The 22,300-nt window shown below is 36.1% G+C and overlaps 1 protein-coding gene across 1 annotated transcript; it reads right to left on the bottom strand.

The window, feature by feature from the left end:
• Positions 1 to 271: 271 nt before the first annotated feature.
• Positions 272 to 7,849, bottom strand: LOC131407916 (stromelysin-1). The gene is made up of 10 exons (XM_058544512.1): positions 7,745 to 7,849; positions 6,712 to 6,956; positions 6,471 to 6,619; positions 6,236 to 6,361; positions 4,505 to 4,663; positions 4,148 to 4,292; positions 3,122 to 3,255; positions 2,556 to 2,715; positions 1,428 to 1,531; positions 272 to 372 (listed from the first exon to the last, which is right to left on the bottom strand). Exons 1-10 carry the CDS (start codon positions 7,847 to 7,849, stop codon positions 272 to 274), a joined length of 1,428 nt encoding a protein of 475 aa, XP_058400495.1.
• Positions 7,850 to 22,300: the final 14,451 nt, after the last annotated feature.

Here is a 22,300-nt window from a genome sequence, read left to right as displayed (position 1 = left end):
CAAATAGTCTATATACAGTCACTTGTCTGTGGCACATGAGTGTTTTCCCTCCTCCTATGGAAGGCTACTCCATGTGACCAAAGTGCAAGGTCAGCAGCCCATCTGAATGCCCTGCAATATGTGAAGCTGATTGGCAAAGCACACAGCTCACACTCACGTTCTCAAGTCACTGCACACGCAGGAGAAAAGGAACTTTCAATTCACAAAGACTTAGGTGCAGAATTATTAGCTTCGTTTAAAATGCCCATATTGTGCCTGCTAAGCATCTCTCCTAACAATTAAACCAACTGTTACTCTTCAAAACATGTGTCACTTTCTTTGCATTTGGGTCAAACTCGAACTGTGAAGATCCACTGAAGAAATAGAAAAACCCTGCAAATACAGACAAGGGAATTAGTGAGATATTTTTTCAAACAAATAAATTTGCAACATACCAAACTCAGAATAGTAGATAACTAAAAATAGAAAATGTTTGCAGAAATTTACTATGCACCAGGGACTATGTTAAGCATTGTACATGACTTTTGTTTTCATTTATTTCTGCAACAATCCTATGAGGTAAATATATCTACTCCATTTTACAGATGAGCAAGTTGAGTTTCAGACAAATTTAGATGCTTGCCCAAGGTCACTCAACAAGGAAAGGACAGAGACAGCACTCCATACCAGTTCTGTCTGACAGCAAAGCCAGGCTCCAAGTTAATAGGTTATTCTGCTTCCAATCAGGTAAAATTCTCTGCTTCTTTGGAAACTACAATCTCTTTATTTTCTGTCTTCCACATTCCTCCTCTCCTTTCCCCATATTGCAGCCTGAGGGACGTTTCTGGTCCCAGAGATGCACAGTAACTCTTGCAGAACACCAGACGACCGTCTATGGCTCTGCCATCATGGTGCTCAGGTTACCTTTCACTAAAGATCATTGGCCTCCAGCCACAGGATGTTTTTTTTTAAACTTTGGCCACATGGAAAGGTAAGTATTTGCAGCTGACCGAGGCGGGCAATGACTGACTCCTGAGGAAAGACAGAGAAATCTCCCTGGGCATTAGTAGCAGCAATAGGATGGAGTGGAGGAGGAAGCCAGCCAGCCAGTATTAAACTTGGCCACACTACTTGAGGGGATTTTTATACTGACACAGTAATCTGAAAGGTAACAACTCTAAATGTAAGGAAGTGACTCTTGAGCACTTCAGTTTTATTTGCATGTGTAAAATAGAGTAGAGAAATTTGTGTTAATTACCTTTATGATCAAAACTTATATGAAGTAGTCATGTAATTGGTACAAAACTGGTAAGTTGAAATTCAGGGGAGGGAGGAGGAAACTGGTTAAAGGAAACCTGTTGTTAAAAATTACTTCAATTCTCCTCTTGCCCCTGATTCCATAGAATGTTTCAAGTGCCCGGTTGCCAACAAAATGAGTATCCTCTTACCAAATGATTCAAAAACAGCATCAACCTTTGAGTCAACCCCTGGAAAGTCTTCTGCTATTTGCTTGGGATAGCCTGGCTCCATGGACTGTCTCCTTTCATCAAATCTGCACCGAGTAAAAGAAGTACAGCTCAGCATCGCATAGAGTCCATGTTACCAAAATTCGTAAATCATGTTAGGTTTAACGTGGAATTCTAGAAAGCTTTCCAAGTACTGCAAATAAATGTCAAACACATGTAGCACTACAGAAATATGTGATTTTAGCGGTACTGCAAATTTAGCTTTTAAAACTGTATCTCCTCCAAGAACAGAGGCAACATCCTGATTTAGCAGATGCCGTTTGTTATCATACTTCTTAAGCCTGGACAGAAAGGATTTTAATCATCTTTCTATCACAAAATCATTAGGAGTGAACAGATACATAAAGTGAATTGAATCATTCATCTCAAATAAATACAAATTTCAAGTTCTCTACCATCATGGGCTCATAAATGCCCTCCCCACCCTGCACATCTGGAATTCCTATGGCAGCCTCCTAGGAAAAAGAATTGAGATGAGAAGCAAGGCACAGTAAGTGTGTTTTGGACTTGTTGTCTGGACCTTGGTTGGTCTGCCCAGATGTCTCAGAGTCTGGGCAGATGGCCCAGGAATCAGTCTTTCTGGGAGTTCTGGGTTCTATCCATGAAACTGGACTGTTATTGCTCATCATCCTCTTAAACAGGCAGAGGTAATGAACGCGTGAGGGAAAGGGAAGGCTTTGAGAATCATATAGTAAAGTTGGGAAGACAAGACAAACACCCAGTGAGACAATGAGTAGACCTATAAGGCAGTGGGAAAGGAATGCTAGAGTGTGGCCTGGATGCTGAGGGCTTTTTTCAAAAAATAAAAGCTCAGTTGGGTTTGGAGCCCAGCAGGGAAAGCTTCACGGAAGTGGTGGGACTTGAGCCAGGACTTGAAGGATGGGTGGAATTTGGGTAGGTGGAGGGAAAAACAGGGCACTCCAGGCAGGCGGGGCAATAACACAGAGGGAAGCTCTAGCCTATTGCACAAAACAGGAGCACTTAAGAAACACTTGTTATCCGGCGCAGCTGTATTTGGTGGTAAGCACATTCCCACAGTTGTCTAAATACCTCCAGTATTTGTCCTCTACGAAGAAGTATGTTTTCTTCTTTTCCTTATCAGAAATGGCTGCATCTATTTTCCTTACTGTTGGAGGAAAACCCAGGGAGTGGATGCTTCTTGGGTAATCTGCTTTCTCCTCACTTCCTCTGATGGCCCAGAACTTGTCTCCTGTTAAAAAAAAATAATAATTCAGAGTCACATTGAATTTATAACAGTTAAGCCTTTGGGTTTAGGAATACGTTTTAGCACAGTTGATTTTCATCATAAAGAGGAAGGCAGAATTTTAGATATAGTCACCAGCTCAATGTAGGCATTTAACAAAAATTTGCAGAGTGAATGAATAAACACAGATCGAATGAGGGAATTTACAACTTTGAGCAATTTATATTCCTGTTTTCACTTCTATCATGTGTAAAATATAAAGAAAATAATACCAGTCCTAGTTATTTTTGCATTACTTTAGAGTAACAAAGTAGACAAAATTTGTGATTGTAGAGAAAATTAAAATCTTATTTAATTTTCCTGTGAGAGGGTTTATTTCAACAACTTAAAGAAATTATTATACAATAATTACCTTTAAAAATGAAAACAGTATCTTTGCTAGTAACTTCGTATGCAGCATCTATGTCTGAAGGAAGAGATGGCCAAAACGAAGAGATTGGATGAAATTCAGGTACAGATGTCCTGAAGGTTTTGCGCCAAAAATATCTGAAATATATGTAAAAAAAAAATGAAAATTGAAAAACAGTCTTTCACCTCTAGCATATTTTCCTCATCGCCCTTCCTTACCCGTCTTCTCCCATTCCCTCATCCTCTAGGCTCAATGACAGACAGAAATCAGGTATATTGCCACTGCGAAAACATCTTCCCTTTTTTTTTTGGAAGACTGCCCCAGATCTCCTGCAATCGGATTCCAGAGCAACTGCTATGAAGTTATCCTACCATGCTAATTAATTAGCCAAGTGTAAGCTTTACAAACCTACAAGTGATGCAAAACAGTGTATATGTCATACCATTGTTTACGTTTTCAGAAAGACAGGCAGATGTGTGTGTAAGTATACGCACTACATAAGTATACTTTTATATGTGCAAGGAAGAATTCTGGAAGGATATACAAGAGTCCCTGGCTCTAGATGAATCTGTGGAGAACTGGGGAACTAAGAGTCAATGATTTGAGGGAGACTTGCTTTTAACTTTCTCTCCATTTGTGCAGTTTGAATGTTTTATGTCGTGCATATTTATCCAGCAGTGAGTAAATTAATTGATTAAATGTAATGTTATCCTGGTGTCATTTTTAAAGGAGGTAAAGATAAAATTCTGATTCTAAAGCTCTACATGTGCCCTTTGAAAAGCAACCATGACTTATAACACTTGGGAACAACAATTCAAGGACAAGAATCAAATCATCCTAAGTCTTTGGAAATGAACTTGAAAATTTTAGGAAAATGTGGAAAGTATAGCACCAGAATGATTTCATGTTCAGAGAAGACATTTTTTTGTTTTAAATATTTAAAAATCTCTATCAAATTTCAGTTTGTTTTCCTTTCTAAGCATTGTACATTACAAGAATAGATAGGAAAATATAATTTTCTGGTCTGACCTGTCTTTAAAGAACAGGATTTCTCCCCTCAGAGTGCTGATTGCATCAAAGGACAAAGCAGGATCGCACATGGCTAGCGTTCCAGGTCCTGGAGGCACCGATTCCGTGGGCACCACGGGGTCATCAGGGGAGGCAGGAGGAGGTCCTAAAGGAAACAGTGCAGGGATGCAAACATTGGGAGAAATTAGGTGATTTCTCCTAATGAAGTGTTAGGTGATGCTTCTGTCAACTTTTATGCTTTCCAAACATTCTAAAGTGCTTTGAGTTGAACTGCAAATGCTTTATGTAGCATTTTAAAGCTTTCCTGAAGACCTTTATTGAAAAGCTACAATGCCTAATTTTTCCAGCATCACTCACCATAGAGGGACTGAATGCCAGTCACATCATCTTGAGAAAGGCGGAACAGGGCTAAGTCTTTTCTGTAGATTGGGTACATCAAAGCTTTAGTGTTGGTGGAGTGATCGAGACCCAGGGAATGTCCAAGTTCATGAGCAGCAACGAGGAATAAATTGATCCCTATTTAAGAAATCAAAAATAGTAGTTGCTTATTCCTTAAATACATGTACATTACATCTGTTAGCAGTGTATTATATTTATTTACTTCCTGGAAGAACACAGGGCTTTTTTTGTGTTGTTTTTGAGTAATTGATTTAACTACATACTTAATGGAAAGCCAAGTGTTTTTCAAGGCTCATTCTTGAAATCAATCTTTGAGACAAAGTGTCCAGCCATATCCAACTACTCCCCTGTCCAACCTCGGAAGCCTATTAATGTCATGAGAGCTTGATCCCTTTTCTTGTTCTCTGGAATGGAATGAACCCACTTGTTTAGCACATCAATAAATATTTTTCTTTATTTGTCAATGGAAAGCTAAACACTGTTTGCATGTATTAACATTTGCTGGTTACAGGCTCAGTTAAATGAATCACAGCTTATTCATCTCAATTCTGAAATCCTTAAACAATCCTAGTCCCGTTATTTTCCATTGGAATATTGCCTGCATAATTTTTCAGCCTCATGATCATTATTAAGTACATATAAGGTCCAAAAATATTAATAATAATAGATGTCATAGAATTTGCAAGATTAGTTTAAAACATAATATGCCCAATCATGTCTAGTGTTTGTCACGAAAGAGATTTTGGCCACATAACCACTAGCTGTATTCAGATTTTTTTCTTCACATTGTTAAAAAAAACCCATAATGCTGAAATTGGAAGGCATTGGGTAATTATAATTGATATAAAAAGTAAGTCAACTTTACTTATGCAGTTGTTATTTGTGTAACTTGTGATCCTAGCAAAGTTTTCATTTGAGACTTTGCAGAAAGATGTTGTTAATCCAATCAAACCAAGAATTTTATCTAGCACTAACCTCACATTTATACTCTCTACAGAGATTGTTTGCATTTTGATTATAAATCCCAATTAAATTTCAGAGATAGTATTATTTGTTTCAGCCAATTGTTTGAAAACTTTGTAAGCCATTCCTTAAAGTATACAGTTGTGAACTGAGTAACATTCTTCTACGTAAGCAGTTTGGACATGGTATTTGGGGGTTAGTCCTTTCTTTCAGAACAAGTCTGTAAAAACTCTTCTTCACCTAGAGAGGGTAAAATGTTGATTTAACCAGAAAAACCTAAATGGGAACCTCAGTTTCTAGAATTTAATTCTCATTTCTATTTTGAAGAGTAAAGAAGTAATTGGGGGAAATTTCCACCTATTTGGTATAAGCAATATCCAGAGTTCATGTTAGTGTGAAGTCAATGCTATACACTCTCCCTTAGATATTAGCAATCTGACATAATGAGAAATTTTTCTTAATTGTGGTGCTAAGATGACACAAGAACAACAATCATCAAAGAAATACTTAATGATGCTTCCTATATCATGCTCGCCAAGACTGAGAATAAACTTTTTAGACATCTGAAAATGTTTTCAATAATAATTAAAACAAAAATACATTCTGCTGATCCTTGACCCAGTGGGAAATCCAGAACATCCCATTTCTTGAATATTCTTAGTTATTAAGAATTTTCCAAGTAAAAAAAGTCAACACCAAAATCTTTCTGAGAGATGTGTAACTAACCTGATGTATCCTTTGTCCAACGTTCATCATCATCAAAGTGAGCATCTCCCTTTATGCCCCACCCAGGTGGAAAGGCATGAGCCAAAACTTTTCCAGGTCCATCAAAAGCATAAAAGTCTCCATGCTCTAATAGAGAAAATGTTTTTTATTGAGAAGATAGGTAATTAGAATCTCTTTGGAAGATTTTCCAATAAAACAACACCAGATAAATGGATGCATATCATGGTTTTTTTACCTCGAACTGCAAAAGTAATCATTATGTCAGCCTCTCCTTCATAAATCCTGGAGAATGTAAGTGGAGTCACATCTGCCCAGACTTTCAGAGCTTTCTCAATGTCAGAATCAACAGCATCTCTTGGCAAATCCTGGGTATAATTCACAATCCTGCATGAGAAAAATTGAAGAAGATAATATTTTCTCCTGTGAAAGTAATTGATAAAATCTCAATATTACATCAAAACCTCTGGACCCATTACCTATAAGTAAGATGGGTTTTCCCCCACTTTGGCGTGCCAGGAAAGGTACTGAACTGACCAACATCAGGAACTCCACATCTGGGTTTGAGCATCACCTCCACAGTGTCGGAGTCCAGCTTCCCTGTCACCTCCAACCCCAGGAACTTCTGCATTTCTTGAATTTTTTTAACAATAGGACCACTGTCCTTTCTTCTAACAAACTGTTTCGTTTCTTTTCCAAGGTTGTAGTAGTTTTCTAGGTATTCCTAATAGAATAATAAGTATAGTTTTTAGGTCATTCTTATGATTTTTTAGCCTTTTATAGTAAGTTTGTGTAGTTACTCTACTTAATCTATTTGAGGTATTTCTCTAGTTTGCTGAAATCAAAGTAAATGTCAAATGTGTTTAATTCTTCGATCACAGACTCTTCCTCACTTTTGTTTTTTCTTTGTAATTAATTAATCTCTGCAGGTTAGTTTACTACCAAAGCAATGAGAAGGAAGTGGAAAATTGTGATATATAGCCAGTGATCTTAAAAAAGAAAAACAAAACAATTAAACTTCTTTGGGCATAATTGTATATTTCAGGCACATTATTCAATTCTCTCAATTTTCTACTTCATGCTTCTCACAAGGACCTGGCTTAAGAAAAAAATTGGACAAACCCCTGTATCTAAACATGACACTAGCAATATAAATATCTGGCTAAACTTACATTGGATTAAAATACCTGAAGAAGTTCCAATGCAAATGTTTTATATATTCTTCACTTGTTATTAATGCATCTCAAGCCCCAGTGCTGCTGCTACTACGGTGTTGTGTGATCTTGGGAAAACAGCTCATATTTCTGGTCTTTGTTTCTTCCTCCATGTAGGAGGAATCTGAATAGTGTGATACTGGGATGCTGTCCACATCTAGCACTTTATAACTCTCTGTCCGCGAACTATTCCTACCCAGTAAGCTCAAACCCTTCCGTATGAGTTTTACAAACGGAAAGCAGAGATGGTTTCCCCACTTGGCCCTATCAATGAGTGAGGGCTGTATCCATTAATTACCTGAGCAAGGTCCATGTTGTCCTCCTCATCCCCTGCAGCTCTGTCCAATGGATAGGCTGAGCACGCTGCCACGCACAGCAACAATAGAACTGGAAGAGTCTTCATTTCCGCGGCCTTTATTTAGCTCTATGTTGCCTTAACGCCTTGCTCTTTGCCTACCTTCTTCTAGGTCTACCCTCTGGAGCTCAACTTTTATAGTGTGACAGTGTTTGTTTAGATCACCCACTGCTTGACTCATGATTACTTTCATCCAAGTGGCAGCGGGACTGTTGCCAAAAATCCAAGTCCAAAGTAGGATGATACAGCTTACTACTAACTTCTCTCAACTTTTACAATTTTGCAAGTCAAAACCGTGATTAATCTTCAGGAAATGCTTCCTGTCTTGGTAAGGAGAAAACTAGGGCGTTTTTTTTCCTCTGGCTGAAGTAGGTTGACTGGGCAAAAAGTCAGAATTGTGCAGAACTTTTAAATGAAGTTTTATTTTAAGAAGAACATATTTAAAATCAAATATAACAACATGCAAGTAAATGAAAAGCTGTGCATTTATAGCTATAGTTTATACTATTAGATTCTGTAGTACAGAATAATAACAAATAAAATTGGAAGGTAGAATTCATTTTTTGAGTCTTTGATTTGAAATCCCTACTATAGTTTTCTGATTGGATTTGTTAGTCCTTGAGGAGGAAAATCTCACAGGAGGGATAGAACAAAGATTGTGAAGAAGGATGTGTATTCATTCTCTTTTGGTTGGTCTTAGTTCTGTACCCAATTTGTTAATAGGTGACAGATCTGTAATATCTGCTTCATAAATACTAGTAAAATTGAAATGATTACATTTTTCACTGGACCGAAATACTCCTCTGTCTTTATCGTCTACACCTTACTTATTTTTCAATCTCTTTCCCTCTTCCCTAAATTCAAATTAGTAGATACTTTGAAGCTAAAAAAAAGCCACCCTTGGGGCTGGCCCGGAGCTGCAAGCAGTTAAGTGCGTGTGCTCCACTGCGGCGGCCCGGGGTTCACCGGTTCGGATCCCAGGCGCGCACCGACACACAGCTTGGCAAGCCATGCTGTGGTGGCGTCCTATATAAAGTGGAGGAAGATGGGCGCAGATGTTAGCCCAGGGCCAGTCTTCCTCAGCAAAAAAGAGGAGGACTGGCAGATGTTAGCACAGGGCTGATCTCCTCACACACACACACACAAAAAGCCACCTTAAATTCTCTCTTTATTCTGCTCATCTTTTTTCTCTTCTCTTTCCTTCCCTTTTCCTTTTGTTTCCTTTTCTTTGTCAAGTAGAGTACTGCTCACATTAATCGTGTATAGTAAATGCTTGTAGGGAAGACCCTAAACATTCCTAGAAGAAACTTTGTTAAATTTTTTACCATCCTCTCCACACCTACCACCCACCCATCTCCCCAATTAACCTCACCTCCCTACCCTTACAAAAATAAAGCAAAAAAAGAAAATGCAAAAGGGATGCAAATCAGAGGGAGCAAAACTTACACTTATTAAATGTTCACTAAGTGTACCACGTTTTTATTTATCACCACACTTTGTTTTTTCTTGGTTTGCTTGCTTGTTTATTTGTTTACTAAAGAGTGGAACATCTTGGGAGTGAGAATTAAGTAAAATGATGAATAGAAATGTGCAGTTAGTGAAGGTTTAATCAGTTTTGCTCCCTCCCATTTGCATCTCTTTTGCATTTCCCTTATTTTTCCCTTTGTTTCTTGTATGTTTCTTAATAAATATTGGAGAGATTTCACCCAATGTGTATAAAAGATGTAACCAGATTCCTCAGTGGTAGTAAGATCCCTGTAACTGGAGGTATCCAGATGCCTGATGCCACTTTGCAGGGGGCCATACATCAGATTTAAGCATCCATTTTCAGACTAGATTCTGTCTAAAGGCACTTCAAAACTAGTGTTCTATATTCCTTTGGGGGAAACAATCTGTGTCTTGTCTTGGTTGAAATAAGGGGAAAATATTTGTCTACACTGACATCAGAATAGCTAAGGGGGTTGAGATGGTAGCAGGGCCTGTACCTGATGGGTTCCAGGAAGGAACAAGGGAGTCAGACAGAAAAGGTGGTGAGAGATTAAAAGCAGAAGAGTTGTAGCATCGACAGTTGTCGATTCCGTCTAGATTAAGGCTTTTCCTTCATAGGTTTTCTCTGGTATCATAATTTACAAAACATATTTAAAGTTTAGAGGATAGCCTGACATATCATGTTTATTTTCCCAACTGTTCAAATGTAATTGACAAAATGGATCACAATGTTCCCAAAATAAATACAAAATTCTGCCAATGCAGAACTTTTTCATCTTTTTAAACAGCTTCAGAGCCTTCTCTGAGAGGTCTTCCTTGAGTGCCAGGAAGAGTGCATTACTTATTTCTTAACGGTATCTTATACCTGCTTCTGTTGCTGATTTTTCACATTGAACTGTAATGTAATGGTTTACCTATCTGCCTCCCCAGATCACTGTAAGTATTTGAGGGTAGGGACTGTGTCTCACTTATTTCTGTACTCCTAATACTTAGCATGGTGCCTTGCATATAGCAGATACCCTAAAATTGCTTAGGGAATTAATTACCATATTAATTATGAATGAAAGGCTCACAGCAAAGGTCAAACAGCTGAATGAAAAGTCAAAAAATTCACAAATGATGAAGATCTAAATTCCCAGATCTTGCATGTCAAATTTACCAAATACCATAATAACTGAATTTTTTAAAAGTTTTATTTTCATAGAAAAAGATTCAAACTATCATCTTAAGTCTCTCTAATAAGAGAATAAATTAAAGACTTATATACTCAAAATCCTCTTTCCTCTACCTGTTGAACACCTAAACTAAGATTGTAGAATCAGGGAGTTTTCTGACAATGCATGAGATAGTCAATTTGTATTTTGTAGATTAAATTTTGAAAGGCAATGCATTAATGAGAAGGAATAGGTAAATTAAAGAGGAAATGAATGGAAGATGGAAGGGAGGAAAGGAAGAGAGTGGGGAGGGAGAGAGAGAAGGTTAAAGGAAGAGCAGAAAGAGGAAGAGAGAGTAAACACACCAAATGTAGAGGGAACAGTGAACACTAAAAAAAATTGTTTTTTTTAAGCACAGAAATGAAAATGACTGTTCCACAGAATAATCATTTGCTGTATGCCTAAATATATACAAGGGTCAGATAATGGCTGGTTTTATAAATCTGACCTCCAGGGATCAGAGGCCTGGAAGTAAACTTAAATTCATTCTGATTCAAACTTGGATTCAAAGGTGGCAGTTAGTTCAACATTCTATCTGATAACTTTTCACATTTGTCTTCCTATTTACCATGTTTCTCTATGACCAATCAGACAAGATAATACAGGATCCTTGCTACCTCCAGCTGATAGAATCATTCTTTCAGCTACCCATTCATTCATCAAGTGTCTAAGTCTTAAATGCTTCAGAGAACCCAAACTAAGGGTGTAGATTTGGAGATAACATTTAAAAGAGAAATTTAAAGGGAAAGTGACTAAATTAGCTATTTAAAAATGAGAAGAAGAAAGGAAGGCTGAAACAAAGGAATGAAGGAAGCATATATAATCTAAAAGTAGAGAAGGTGATCGCTGCCTAATGAATTCTACAAGGAATAAAGAAAAAAGTTGTACAGGAATTACACAGAAGGAAAGGTGTTTACTTTAAAAAAATGCCACAGATAAAACCACAAATGAATGGAGACTGAAGTGATTTGGATATGGAGGAAAGTCCAGGAACAGAATACACGACTATGCAGAGTCAAGAAAGTTTAGAGTCTATACGGAAAATGACAAAGAGTTAATTTTTTATTGAAGTAAAAAGCGTGTGAAGGGTAGTCGTGAAAAATGAAAAATAAAGTTGTGAGCAGATAGGTTGGAGCCCGTGTGTGGAAGGCCATTAGTCTGTAGCTAAGATATTTAGTTTATTCTGCTGGTGATGGAAAGCCATGTTTCTACAAAATATTTTAGATAAAAATTTTTCATATTTCAATAAAGTTTTCTATTTTTATTATAGAAAATTTAGAATACAGAAAAAACATAGAAAGAAGAAAATAACTCATTTGCAGTTGTGCCACAAGGAGAAAAACACTATTAACACTTAACTGTAGTTTCTTCTAATTTTTTAATACCTGTATATTCTTTTTTACATCACACTGATCGTGGGAAATTTATAAAATTTTACATATTTTTTCCACAGTTCTGAATCTTACCGGCCAGAAAGAAGTACCAATAAGGCAATATATTCTCTTTGAATTATAGGATAAAACATGTTACTTACAGGTTTTCTTTTTTTTTTTTAAAGATTTTATTTATTTATTTTTCCCCCAAAGCCCCGGTAGATAGTTGTATGTCGTAGTTGCACATCCATTCTAGTTGCTGTATGTGGGACGCGGCCTCAGCATGGCCGGAGAAGCGGTGCGTCGATGCTCGCCCGGGATCCGAACCCGGGCCGCCAGCAGCGGAGCGCGCGCACTTAACCGCTAAGCCACGGGGCCGGCCCCTACAGGTTTTCTTAATGTATGTTTTTCATAGTTGAAATCAGACCATATATGCTAATCTTTATGCCTATTTGCCACAAAAACTTTCAAGCATTTTAGTTGGAAGGTGAACCAGAGTTGAAAAGGGAATTAGGAGCAGATAACATTTGCACGTGGATGGCTCAGTCTTTTTCTTATTTATAAAAGCATAGTGACTCAGATCACTCAGCATGAATGGTAAAAATGTGGAAAGCCATCATTCAAATTCCTTGGCAACGACAATGGCCCTTATGTGGCTCCAGGCAACTCTGATTTTATGGAAAGAAGGAAAGCATTTTGCAATATTCTTGGCATAAATATTTCAATTGTGCAAACAGAAAAACATAAATTAAGCTTTTAGTGGTACTTCAACAGACAGTAGATTCCATCTGATTGTAGTGTAAAAAGTGTTTCTCATGTGAGGATTAGTGTGGAAGCAGAAGGAGAGCAGGTATGAGAACCAGCACGGACCAAGCATAACCCTGTACTGCCAAATCCAGCTGACAGGCCATCTTGCAGTTAAAAAACTGACGTTGTCAAACAAACTGAGGAAAGGCAGCTCTGTTAAGCTTTTTATAACCTGACCTACAAGTTCTGGAATGGTTCATTTTGAATCGGTTGGCAGTTGTATGTCATCATGCAATTCTTTTCCAAGGGTGGTTCAGAAGAAGTTTACTAATCTAGCATATCTGGGCATCTATTTTGTTAACTCCTCCTAGAGGCGATATCTTGGATGGGTATAAAACAATTTCTTTTCTCTTTTCCAAAATCAACACTCATCCAATAGAGATATAGCTTCAATGTTTTCTAGCTTGTAGAAAAGTAAATGTCCTGCTTCCTGAGCTGGCTGTGTGGAGAAAAATATTTTTCTAGTTCTTTCAGATGACCACAAGTTCCTGAGATTTCATAAGACAAACGTAGATAGGCCTCCAAATCATTTTTTCCCCAATATAACTTTACTGTCCCTATAAACAGTGGAAAAATTCATTCTAAAACAGGCAACTTTGTTGTCAATGTTATAACTTTTTTTCTTTTTCATTTTATGTGCTGTAGCGCAAGTTTGGGAAAGACTGTTCAGTGGCTGCTAGCCAGTGTCTTCTTTTTAAAAAAAATACTTATTTTACTTTTTTTAGGTCTGTGATCCATTTTGAATTACTTTTTTGCAAAGGGTGTAGGGTTTGTGTCTCAATTCACTGTTTTTGCCTGTGGACATCCAGGTATTCCAGCACCACTTGTTGAAAATACCATCTTTGCTCCATTGTATTACCTTTACTCCTTTGTCAAAGATCAGTTGACTATATTTATGTGGATCTATTTCTGGGCTCTCTATTCTGTTCCATAGATCTATTGTCTCTTCTTTCACCAGTACTACACTGACTTGATTACTGTAGCTTTATAGTAAGTTTTGAAGTTGGATAGTGTCAGTTCTCCAACTTTGTTCTTCTCCTTCAATATTGTGTTAGGTCTTCTGGATCTTTTGCTTGTTTGTATAAACTTTAGAATCAGTTTGTTGATATCCATAAAATAACTTGCTGGGATTTTGACTGAGGCCAGTTGTCTTCTTAGACTGAAAATTTTCCCATTTAATGTTTTTGGTCAGATGAGTGACAATATCAGAACTATGCTTCCATGAGATTTATCTGGTAGCAGTGATTGAGGTAGATTAGAATGTGAAAAAACGTGAAGTTGACTGGTTTAGGGACTATCATAATCATCCAAGTGAGCTGTAAGGGGCACCTGAAGGGCTGCAGACATAAGTAAAAATAATCGAGAAAGGAAAGAGATGATACAGACAGAAAAAGGAAAGGCAGGATGAAACAGGCATGGCATGGCATTAAGTTTTATAAATTGGGAAAAATTGAAACTAGCTAATCTGCAGTTAAGGTTGAGTTCCTTTCTTTGTGACTTGGCAGATCTTTGCCAAGTGTGAAAATAAACAAAGACCAACCAAATGAGAACAAGCAATGGCTATTTATTCAGAGCTTGCTATAGCAGGGGAGTCAGTGACTATCACTTGTGTTTTGACAGAGACTCAACAGTAGACAGAGGAGTGGGAAATTTTATAGTGGAAAAAAGGGAAAGCTTCATGTATATCCTTATTGGAGGCTGTTGGCACGGGGAAGCTGTAGGTGGGCTAACTAGAAGTGGGGCATCCTGTGCTATTGATTAGGGGTACATATTTGACTTTTTCTGATTGGTCTTCAGTTGGAAACAGGGACAAAAATTAGAGAAGCTGTCAGTTACTAATCAAGTCTTGGTTATTTTAGACTGAACTGTCACAGAAGTTATTGTTTAGCTTCCTGGATTGTCACTAGAGATAACAATCTGGTTTCCTGTAAGTCTGACTTATAGCAGGCTGGCTTTCTGGGTTGTTTATTGTAGATAAGAGGATTGGTTGCTGTAGATTGTGGGTCAAAGTTCTATTTTTATCTATGGTCTGGCCATTGTCCATTTGTATATTCAGTCTCTCACTAGAAAAGTTGTCTCTACTCCACGGCTTATGCACCCCTGTAATAGATGAAAGTTTTGGGTATTTACCCTTAGCTGAATGACCCTTTTTTTTTTTTGTTATTCACATATTCGTTGCTTAAACTCTGGAATTGATAAGTGCTTTATTCTGAGGCTTAGGTCAAATAGTTGTAACCAGTAATGCTCATTGCCCTGACAAATCTGTGGTAATGGTCCTAGGCACTGCTTTGCCACAGCTCTGAGACACCTCATCTTCTTTCGAGTCATGATTTGTTAATGTTGACACATCTTTTCGATGGTCACATTATGTAAGAATGACAGAATGGAATTTTGTGTTGTAGTAACAGCTAAAACTACAGTTGGATTTATACCAAGGCAGAGCTAACTCATACAACCTCTGTGGGGCTGTATGAGTTGTAAGTGTTGGTGTGCCAGCTTATTCCATGAAAACTATACTGTGAGAAGAATAGAGCCAGGGTTCTGAACTTTCATTATTTTATATAGTTTTAGGTAATTAATGTCTCTGACTCTTCTCAGAGTGTGTAATATGGTAAGACAAACAGATGTATATTCAGACCTGTTCCTTTAAGAAAGGAAAAAAAACACTGTATATTGATAATCTACTATGTGCTCATGTTACATGTCTAACCTTTACACCCACATTGTAAAGATCTGTATTTCACAGATGAAAAAATTCAAGTCCAGAAAAGCTAAAACTTCTGTTCAAGTCCACGTACCCAGTGAGTAGCAGAGATGATGCAAATGTTGTCCAGTGAAACCCAAACAAACAGAACAAGAGTTTGCAGCATCTGTGGACGAATTCCAATCTCTGCATCTCATCTGTTTATGACACCCTCTTAGCCTGGACTTAACTCTTCCTACAAATTTTCTCTCTCAATTTTTCATATTCCTGAAAACTGAATCCTGGATATGTTTCTTACCCCTGTGTCTGCCTGATAATTACTCTTCAGTTTGGGGGGCACCTCTCATCAATTTCTGACCTTCTGACTTCCTTCTCCCCTTTCTAAGCCCAGTCTTTCCTGCCCGTTATCCTTCACTCGTGCTGCCCAGATGTGACCCAGTTAGGTCACATGTCTATGAGCAGTCACTGTGTGTCATTAAGATTCAAAAATCCTGAAGCCTCCTCATGCACCAAGGTTGGTCAATGTTCCAATTCCTGAAAAAATCAGCAAAATCTTGCCATGAATTCCTAAGTGCTTGTCAAAAAAATCCAACACTAAGGTTCTGAGTGTAAAAACACAATTTGGTATCTTTGTGACCCAAAACACATTTCACAATCCTTGTTTCTTTTGAAAGTTACATTTTATTCGATTATAAGATGGGAACATGCTGTTCCAAGTCAGGAATTTAGAGCATAAGTGGAAAAAGTTCTCCTCAAACCTCACTTATATTCACATCTCCTTTAAGATTTTATTGTCAACTTGACTGCTCCGAAAAAGTACAGAATAGGAGTAGGATTTTTGTTGTTGTTGATAATTAATTAACCATTTTATCTTGTCCCTAATAATGAGCTAAACAGTATCAGATTATGCTGCTTGTTAGTTAAAAGGTTATCAGCCAGAAGAATCAAAGTGGTATAGTAGAAAGAACATGAGTTTTGGGTTAAATAGCCCTCAATTAGAATCTTAGTTTCTGCACTCATTAGCTCTGTGACACCGAACAAATTGCTTATCTTCTCTATTCCCTTTTTTCTTCATTCTTAAAATGACAATAAAAGTGTCTGTCCTATGAGCTTGATATATGTAATAGAAAATAATTATAAATTTCTAGGCACATAATATTATTACTTAGAACAATTAGATATTTAAAGTGATGGTAAAAATTGTACTGTATTTCTAACTTTGGTTGGTCTTTAGTAGTTGGAAATGAGGGAAATTTGGAGAAAATGGAAGAAATGCCCCATTGGCTCTCTACCTTCCTTGCAAGTCAGAGTGGTTATTGGAGTGTGAACATACCTGTTTCTGGGGAAAGCAGCAAAACTGGGGAATTCTGGCTCAAGGGGAAGTTGAAATGGGAAAATCAAGCTTCAGTTGAGTACCTACTAAGGGCCAGGGGCTTCCCCTATGTTAATCCTGAGAACAAACCTAAGAGGCAGATACTATTTTCCCTGAGATTTAGAGGTCAACTAACTTGCCTAAGATCACACAGTGAGTCAGAGTGCAGATTTTCTAACTTATCAATATCATAGACTTTGTACAACCAGTCACTGCCCATAAGTCTGCCTTCCGAGATATTTGAATCAGATCAAGAGATAAGCCACACCTTTACTTCCTACAGTATAGCAGATAATGTATCACAAAGGGTCCTTTCACAGTAAAAACAACTACAGTCTTAATAAAACCTACTTTTCAATACCTTTCTGGGTTTTTAGGAGATAACGGAAATCTCCAAGTCTTCCCTAGTCCCTCTACGTACACACATGCACACACACATACAGTGAGTTGAAGCTAGATTAAAGATTATTGAGCAGCTGTTGAAGAACAATGGGAAAAAAATGAGGGCAAAGAAAGGATATTCCCCACAGTCAAATGCTGATATCAGAAGGACCTTAAGGATACTAAACTATGAGCAATCTGCAAGGTGGAGAAACCGCGTCTAAGGTTCCTGCCACAAATCCTAGAAAGAGACCAACATAGTTCCAGATGAGAAAAAATCCTCTTGCTTCCTAATAGAAATAATCATCAATATTCATAAGAAAATGCATACCCTCTTTAGACCCTCTAGATTGCTGCAAATTAAGATTTTAAAAAATTGAGCTCACAATCAAAGTTCATTTAATATACAAGGAAGCAAACTCTAGGAGTAAAAGTCAATAGAAAAAGCAAATAACAGATTTAGACCCACAAGGTCTTTGGATATTTAAATTATCAAATCCAGACTATAAAATGACAAGGAATTTAAGGTATAAAGAAATAAAAGATGGAATTACAAAAATGAGCAAGCAACAAGAAACTAAGAAATGACCAGTCAGATTTGAAAATGAATCAAATGGAAATTTTAGAAATGAAAAACTTATTTGTCAAATGTAAAACTTGATGGATGGGTTAGAGTTGATTACAGTTGAAGAGAAAATTATTAAACTGGAAAATAGATATGAATAAATTACCTAGAGGGCAGCAGAGTAAGATGAGAAAAACACATCTGAAAGAGTAGTTAAGAGATTCAGGGATTAGAATGAGAAGAACTAACAGATTTTTAATCAGAGTCCCAGAAGAAAGAAATAAAAATAATTAAGAGAAACACTGCTAGAGTGATAATGGCTGAACATTTTTCAAAATGGAAGAAAGACTGAGTCCACATGTATGGGAAGCAAGATAAATTAAAGAGAAACTTCCAAACATTAGCCAGCAAGAAAAAAGAAGTCATTTACAAATGTGTTAGACTTCTTAAAAGTAAAAATGGAAGACTGAAGACAGTTCATAACATCTTCAAAGGCCTGAGAATATTTATGTTAACCAAGAACATATACTCAGCAAAAATGATTTTTCAAAAATGAGTGGTAAATAAATACATTTTCAAATAAACAAAAATGTAGAACGTCATGACCAATAGACATCCATTAAAGGAACTTTTTGAGAAATTTAAAATTTTTTGGTCTGTGGACCCCTCTACACCCTTAAAAGTCATTGAGGACTCCAAAGAGCTTTTGTTTATTGGGTTATACATACCAACATTTGTCATATTAGAAATTAAATTTTAGAAATGAAAAAATTATTTTATTTATTAATTCTCCTAAAAACAGTAATAAACTATAAAACTTTAACATAAATAACATATTTTACAAGAAACAACTATATTTTTCCAAAAATACTTGTGAAAAGAGTGGCATTGATTTACATTTTTAAATCTCTAATGTCTGGCTTAACAGAAAACTACATTATCGTATCTGCTTCTGCAGTCAATATGTTGTGATATGTTGTTCTGGTTGAAATATACGAAGAAAATTCAGCCTTACATAAAAATGTCTTTAAAAACATGAAAAGTATTTTAATAGCCTTTTCAGATAATAAAGTCTTTTCTTCTTCAATATTACACAAAAAACTCAACAAATGGTAGTTTCTTTTAGTTGCTGTGAGAAAGAGGAATTGTGAGAGAATAAAAATGAGAAAAGCAAATAACTTCTTAGTATTAATTATTATTATTATTATTATTGTTATTATTTAGGTGAGGAAGATTAGCCCTGAGCTAACATCCATTGCCGATCCTCCTCTTTTTGTTGAGGAAGATTGGCCCTGGGCTAACATCTGTGCCCATCTTCCTCTACTTTATATGTGGGACACCTGCCATAGCATGGCTTGACAAGCAGTGCATAGGTCTGTGCCCGGGATCTGAACCTGCAAACCCCAGGCCACGGGAGCAGAGCACACAAACTTAACCACTACACCACCAGGCTGGCCCTTCTTAGCATTATTAAGAAAAAGTTTTGACCTTGCAGAATCTCTGACAGGGTCAAGAGAACCCCCCGGGGTCTCCTAATCACACTTTGAGAACCACTGCTCTAATGGATGTTCCTTAGGAAAAAGAAAAATTACTCCAGAAAGAAGATATGAGATTCAGAATGGAATGGAAAGGGGAGGAAAACATGAAGATAAATCTAAATACTGTATATAATAATAATAATAATGTTGTAATTTGTGGGGGTGGTTAAAAAAGAATTATAATTCTTGACAACAACACGATGTAAGTCAAGAATGGTACTTGGATTTAAAATATTTCAAGACCTTTATCCTGTTCAGGAGGGAGGATAACATACTTTAGACTGTGTTAGGTAGGCATTGTGAAATTTTAAAGATTATTACTAAAAAGAGAGAAATGCAGCTAAAATCTTGTAAACCAGAATTGTGAAATAGAGTAAGAAAACTAATGTCCAGAAAATTTAGTCTATCAAAAAAAAAAAAAAAGATAAAAATGCATAGACATAAAAGTAAGCACAGAACAAAAAGACTGTAGAAACAAGTCCAAACATGTCAAGAATCACAATAAATTAACTGCACTAAACTCACCAATTATGAGATAGAAAGACTGCTAGGTTATATTTTAGAAAGAAAGATATAAAGAGAATCAGCCATTTACTCTTTAACTACAATTTAATCTAAAACTTAAAAGACATGTAAAAATTGAAAGAAAGAGATATACCAGGCAAACATTTACCAAAAGGAAGCTAAGGTAGCTAGTTTAATGGAGACAAAATATACTTGAAGCAGAAAAAAATAATTATAGGGACAGAGAGAATATTTCATAATGATAAAATGTTCAATTCATGATGACAATATAAAATTTCTGAACTTGTTTTTTCCTTATAAGTTTACTTTAAAAAAAATAAAGTTTTATCCAAAAATTGATAAAACTATAGGAAGAAAGAAATTCACTAAGTGGCAAATTTCAACACACATTTCTCAATTACCGATAGAACAGAAAATAAAATATATAGTAAAAAAAATAGATAAGATTAGGGCAACACAATTAACAAGTTTAATATCATACATGAATGTAGAACTCTGCACTCACAGTTAAGAATCCTGATTAACTAAAGCACACATGGTACATTTATAAAAATTTGCCACACACTAGGGCTTTTAAAAAGTTTCAAATAATTGTTGTCATTTCTCTAACTCAATGCAATTAAGTAAGAAATAAATAACAAAAGGATAAATGTTAAAAACCTAATATATTTAGAAAATTTTTGTCACACTTTTAAGCAGAAGCTGCTGTATACCATTGCACACATTGCATACTGCACAAGGAGGCTCTATATAAAAGATGCTGTTCGCATAATAGACATTGTATATTTGCATATTTGTTAATTTTCCATCAAGTAGAATAAATATAATTTTCCATCAAAAGGGCCTTTACAAAGAGAGGTCTTTTTCTAATTCAGACAAAGATGCCATGTAAGCTAGTGGCATCTCTGCTTTTAAATAACACCTGTATCAAAAAATATATATTATTATATCATTCATTCAAAAGACACTAAAAATACTACGTATCAAAACTCATGGGCCTCAATGAAAGAGTAATTTAAGTGAAATGTATAGCTTAGAGGTCAATATTGAAAAAAGAAAAACTGAATAGTAATGAACTTTGCATCTAACTTTAGAATTTAGAAAAATATCATTATACTAAATCCAAGGAAAGTAGAAAGAAGGAGATAATATATATGAGTGAAAATAGTGACATAGAAATAAGAGATACAAAAAACTGATTAACAAATTCTAGATTTGGTTTTGTAAAAATAGTAATAAAAAGGAAAATCTGGTGATATTGATCAAGAAAAAGGGGAGAAAACATAAATATTATCAAGAATGAATAAACAGACATAACTAAAGATACAGCAGATATTTAAAAACCAACACTAAATTTTTTAAGAGAAAAATATACAAGACGATTCTTATGATTTGTGATAGGAAAGGACTTCTTAAACATGGCATTTGCTGATTAACTTGCCTACATTAAAATTAAGAATTTTAAGAGTGATGTCAGTTGGAATGTGGAAGTAAAGATTTCCAAAATATCCTCTTCCATAAAAACAATAAGAACACTGGAAAAAATTTCAACTTCAAAAAATCAAAGTCAACATTTTCATAACTCTGGTAATTAAGCAAAGCTTGCAACAATCTAGTGAGCGTTTATTCAAGAAAAACGGCTGAATCTCACTAAGAGTAGTTCCATAGTAGCCTTGAAACCTAACAGCCCACAATAACAGTAAAAACAAGCAACATAGCAGCCACTAGAATCGGAACAGTATTTGAGCTCTATCAAAGCCCTAGTTCCAGAGAATTATCATTTGACTTGCCTGAAATTCCCTAGAAAATGCCACTCACAGGGCTTGCTTTTATTTAATCTGACTCAGAGCACACACAATCAATCTTTTTCTCGGGTCACTTGTCAAAAATAATCATTAGCAATTGCATGATATCACAGCTGCCTGAGTGGTTAAACATTTAAAAATTCCAAAACCCCATCATTTCATAACAAGAAACATATCTTAGAGAAAGTCTTGTACATGTGCGCCATGAGACACGGACAAGATTCTGCAGCCCCCATTGTTAATAGCAAAAAACCAGAACTAATCCAAATAATCATTGATGGTAGAAAGGATAAGTTGCAGTATATTTATACAATGCTTTATAATTTTATTAAGCATCTATATATATATATATATATATATATATATATATATATGCTACAACTACCGTCTGGTACTATCAAATGTTACAAAAATTTTTGAAGAGAGGCATCACTATGTACATAAGAACCAAAATATGAGATATAAAAAGTCTATCAGAGACAATGAAGACAGTGAAAGCTGGACTTTCTAGTGGTAAAAGGGTATTAGGATTTGTGTAGGAGACTGAAAGTAGAGCATTTTTGAAGAGATAGCAGGAACAAAAATGCAGGCAGGAAATTGGTGTGACATGGGAGAATCAGTAAGAATGCATCAAATCATTGCCTAACTCTAACAGCAACATTTATTGATCACTGCTTATGTGCCAGAGATATAGTTACATATATTATATGTAGTCTTTAACATTTGA

The sequence above is a fragment of the Diceros bicornis genome, chromosome 7, assembly GCF_020826845.1.
Source record: "Diceros bicornis minor isolate mBicDic1 chromosome 7, mDicBic1.mat.cur, whole genome shotgun sequence".
Taxonomy (NCBI): domain Eukaryota; kingdom Metazoa; phylum Chordata; class Mammalia; order Perissodactyla; family Rhinocerotidae; genus Diceros; species Diceros bicornis.
This window is presented reverse-complemented; position numbering and strand designations above follow the sequence as displayed.

Excerpts from the sequence above, each read along its gene's own strand:
- LOC131407916 (XM_058544512.1), bottom strand. The coding sequence starts at position 7,849 with ATGAAGACTCTTCCAGTTCTATTGTTGCTGTGCGTGGCAGCGTGCTCA. Across the intron at positions 6,620-6,711 it reads AAAACCCATCTTACTTATAG|GATTGTGAATTATACCCAGG; the intron begins GTAATGGGTCCA and ends TTTCTCATGCAG. Across the intron at positions 2,716-3,121 it reads TACTGTTTTCATTTTTAAAG|GAGACAAGTTCTGGGCCATC; the intron begins GTAATTATTGTA and ends TTTTTTTAACAG.